Genomic DNA, 3,220 nt, shown 5'->3' with positions numbered 1-3,220 from the left:
TAGATAGATAGATAGATAGATAGATAGATAGATAGATAGATAGATAGATAGATAGATAGATAGATAGATAGATAGATAGATAGATCATTCATCCATCCATTTTTTTTTCATCTGCAAGCACAAACTTCACAACGTTCTGTCAACTTTTGAGGGGGAAGGTTTATTGCTAGCAAAACTTAGAATTTGGGAGTGATTTTAAAAACTTCTGCATTAAAAAAGGAGAAGGATGACAAAGTAAGTGAGAGGAACATCAGGGACACTCCAGGCAGTTTGCTTCAAAGCCGCTCACAGTGATGGTAAAGCTCTGGATGCCTCAGAGTTTTTCACAGTCTGCAGCAACACAGTCTGAAACTTTTACATGTCCTCCTGTCTTTTATGTCAGTTCACTGTTTGATCTACAGTCTCGTCGCAAACTTAAACCGAACACCATCTCAATGCTGCCACTCTTTTGCCTGTAGGGAAAGTTCACCGACCGCCTCTCAGCTCTGTCATCCCTCGTCAGCCCGAAACGCACACAGTTTCTCAGCTGCAGCAACAGGAAGGCGAGATGCAAGATGCTGATCTGTATGTGTCATTAAACTGATGTGATTTCCCGCAAGGAGGAGGAGGGCTTGATGTGTGTGCAAATGTGGTCATAAAGAAAATGTTAGAATGATGAAATATTCTGACAGCTGGGATCTTTCTGCAGACTGCATCTGTCGTCGTGGTGTCAGTCTGCCTGATAGAATATATCATCTAGGCAGAGAACATATGTCTCCAGACAAACAAGAATACATCAGTCTAACTGAACTCTCTACATGGCAATAGACAAGCAAACAGGTGAGCAATACTCTTGCCTTTCTTTGTTTCTCTTTAAATACATAGAAAATAAACTAAAAATGAAAATACACATACCCCACACTACTATATTCCAATGAAATACCAGAAACCTGAATGAATAAGGAGGAGAGATGAAGTCAGGCTCACCATTGATCAAAGCGAAGAGTCCAGAGAGGAGAAGAGCCACAGAGTGCCACATCCTGTTCGGGAACAAGCGGAAGAAAAAGAAACAGGATAAGCTTTAGATGTTACAGGAGAAGGGGATGAAGAGAGGATGGAGATGGGAGCAGAGACTCGGGAAGCTGCTGGAAAATCTTTGCTCTGCATCCAGTCGGTATCAGATGGAAGCAGCATGAGCATGTGCTCGCTGGTGGAGGAGGAGGAGGAGGAGGGAGCTCTGTCTACCTCAGGGAGGTGGGTCCAAAATGGAAAAGAAAATGTCAGTGTTGTGGGTGAAAGGGTTATAAAAAAGGAAGACGGTGAGGATAGAGAGGTTTTAATTGGTGGAACAGATGATGATGAACATTAAAAAACAGAAATACTTTTTGGAAAAGATACAGAATGGAAACATTCAGGTGGGAAACACCAAAAGTGTAAAGAACACAAAGTATATTATATAATTCAGGCACGTTTTTAGCTATTTCTAAAAAATATATATATCTTTTGTACCATTTTAATTATTTTGTTTATCTCTGTTTTATACAAAGGGATGAAAAAAATATTATGTTAATCTATTCTTATTTCTTTTTTATGCATTAATCTGCAACATAATTTTGTAATGTTTTTTTTTTTTTTTTAGACCAGTGTTTTCCAAGGCACCTATTTTTAGACAATAGTGTATAGTCTTATCAGTGTATTTATGGTTAATATAATGAGAGAAATAAAGGTTTTTACCAATAATTAAAGTCAAATATATGATTAATGAAAAAGGAAAACAGAGAACAATCAATTGTATTACAAAATAATGCAATTTTGACCAAGCAAAAAATGTAGACAAAAATTTAAGAGGATAAAAAATACTTATGTAGAGTTTATTATTTCAAATCATTAAACAAAACAAAAAAAGGTCAGTTTTCCTTTCCATTCCTTAGATAGTAATCTGTTGATTATTCCCATCAGTTCTACATAATTTCCTCCTCCTTCACACATCCCTGTTTTGTTGTCTCTGCTGTTAACATGTGTAAGAAAGCATGTTTCAGAAATTTTACATGACAGATTCTTTCCCTTATGATAAAACAGTACTGTGGTGCAGGCATGCACCTATGGACTGAAAACCCTGTGTGTTTTTGTGAGCATGTGAGATGCATCCTTGAATCAGCGGTGCAGGCGGACTCCTGTTTAATTGAGAAAGTGCTGGGCTCTGCAGGAGGACACTGGGAATGTGCATAGTTAAACTCTACTTCTCATTTGTCCTAGTGAAATGCTGATGCAAGGGCAGAGGCAGCGAGAAGCTGAAAGACTGAGGCACGGAAAGGAGGAGGGGGGCAAGAGAACGAGGAAGAAAGACTTAGACTGTATAATAGATTACCCTATTACTTCTGCTACCCTTCAGAATTACCCCCCACTCTCCCAGGAAGCCTGTCGCACATCCGGAGCTCCACATTCATGCTCTGCTGCACACATAGGATGGAGAGTGACCCTTTGAGGCGAAAAGAATGATGGCCAAGTCAAAAAAAAGGAGGAACAACAGCACATTTAAAACAGGAGAGGAAGCAGAATTATAAAGCTTCTTATGGCCCTCTTTTTAATTTGTGCAAAACTGATTTCATGCATAGCATGTTGTTGTGCACTGAGCAACCAGTGTGACACAGAGCCAAGACACTAAATTCATTAAGCCTCATAAAGACACAGCTTGGAGGCACTGAGGCGTGGGTGACATCTGGTGGTTTGCCTTCCAAGTGCACACTGGCTCTAACTCAGCACTGGCAGGAGTGTTGTCAGGGAGCAGTAAGGTGGTGGTCTTACTTTACACGGAGGAGGGTGGGATAAGCAAAGCAGGATGGATATAAGATGTCTATTAAGAAACTATGCTGTCAGGAAAATGAAGCCGAATTAGAAAATATGTTGCATATATTTGTATTCAGCACCTTTAAATAAAACTAGTTAGAAGAATAGAAAAGAAAATCCCTTTATTGAGGAAATTACAACTGCAAAATATTATAACAAAAGAGTTCACACAAATGTAGACCTTAAAAAGTTTATAAATATAACAGAATAATTACAGAAGAAAACAAACAAATAGCACTGTACTGTACAGTGTTTTTACAGTATAAATAGTTTGCATCTGGAGAATAAATAATCAATATACAGCTGTGGACATTTTTTCAGTATGTGTGAAAAAAATAGCAGCAAACACCAGTGATGTGAAAATATGACAGCTGCATCATGTTATTTAACTTAT

At 38.4% G+C, this 3,220-nt stretch overlaps 1 protein-coding gene across 1 annotated transcript in view; it reads right to left on the bottom strand.

Moving 5' to 3' along the window:
- LOC107084052 (neuronal acetylcholine receptor subunit alpha-7-like) overlaps positions 1 to 1,142 on the bottom strand; it is a 25,860-nt gene extending 24,718 nt beyond the window's left edge. The window contains exon 1 of the mRNA XM_015373695.1: positions 967 to 1,142. Coding sequence (XP_015229181.1) covers positions 967 to 1,018 — 52 coding nt within the window. The 5' untranslated portion in view covers positions 1,019 to 1,142. The remainder of the gene's footprint in view (positions 1 to 966) is intronic.
- Between the last annotated feature and the right edge of the window lie 2,078 nt (positions 1,143 to 3,220).

Source organism: Cyprinodon variegatus, unplaced genomic scaffold, assembly GCF_000732505.1.
Source record: "Cyprinodon variegatus isolate N-32 unplaced genomic scaffold, C_variegatus-1.0 Scaffold91, whole genome shotgun sequence".
Taxonomy (NCBI): Eukaryota; Metazoa; Chordata; class Actinopteri; order Cyprinodontiformes; family Cyprinodontidae; genus Cyprinodon; species Cyprinodon variegatus.
This window is presented reverse-complemented; position numbering and strand designations above follow the sequence as displayed.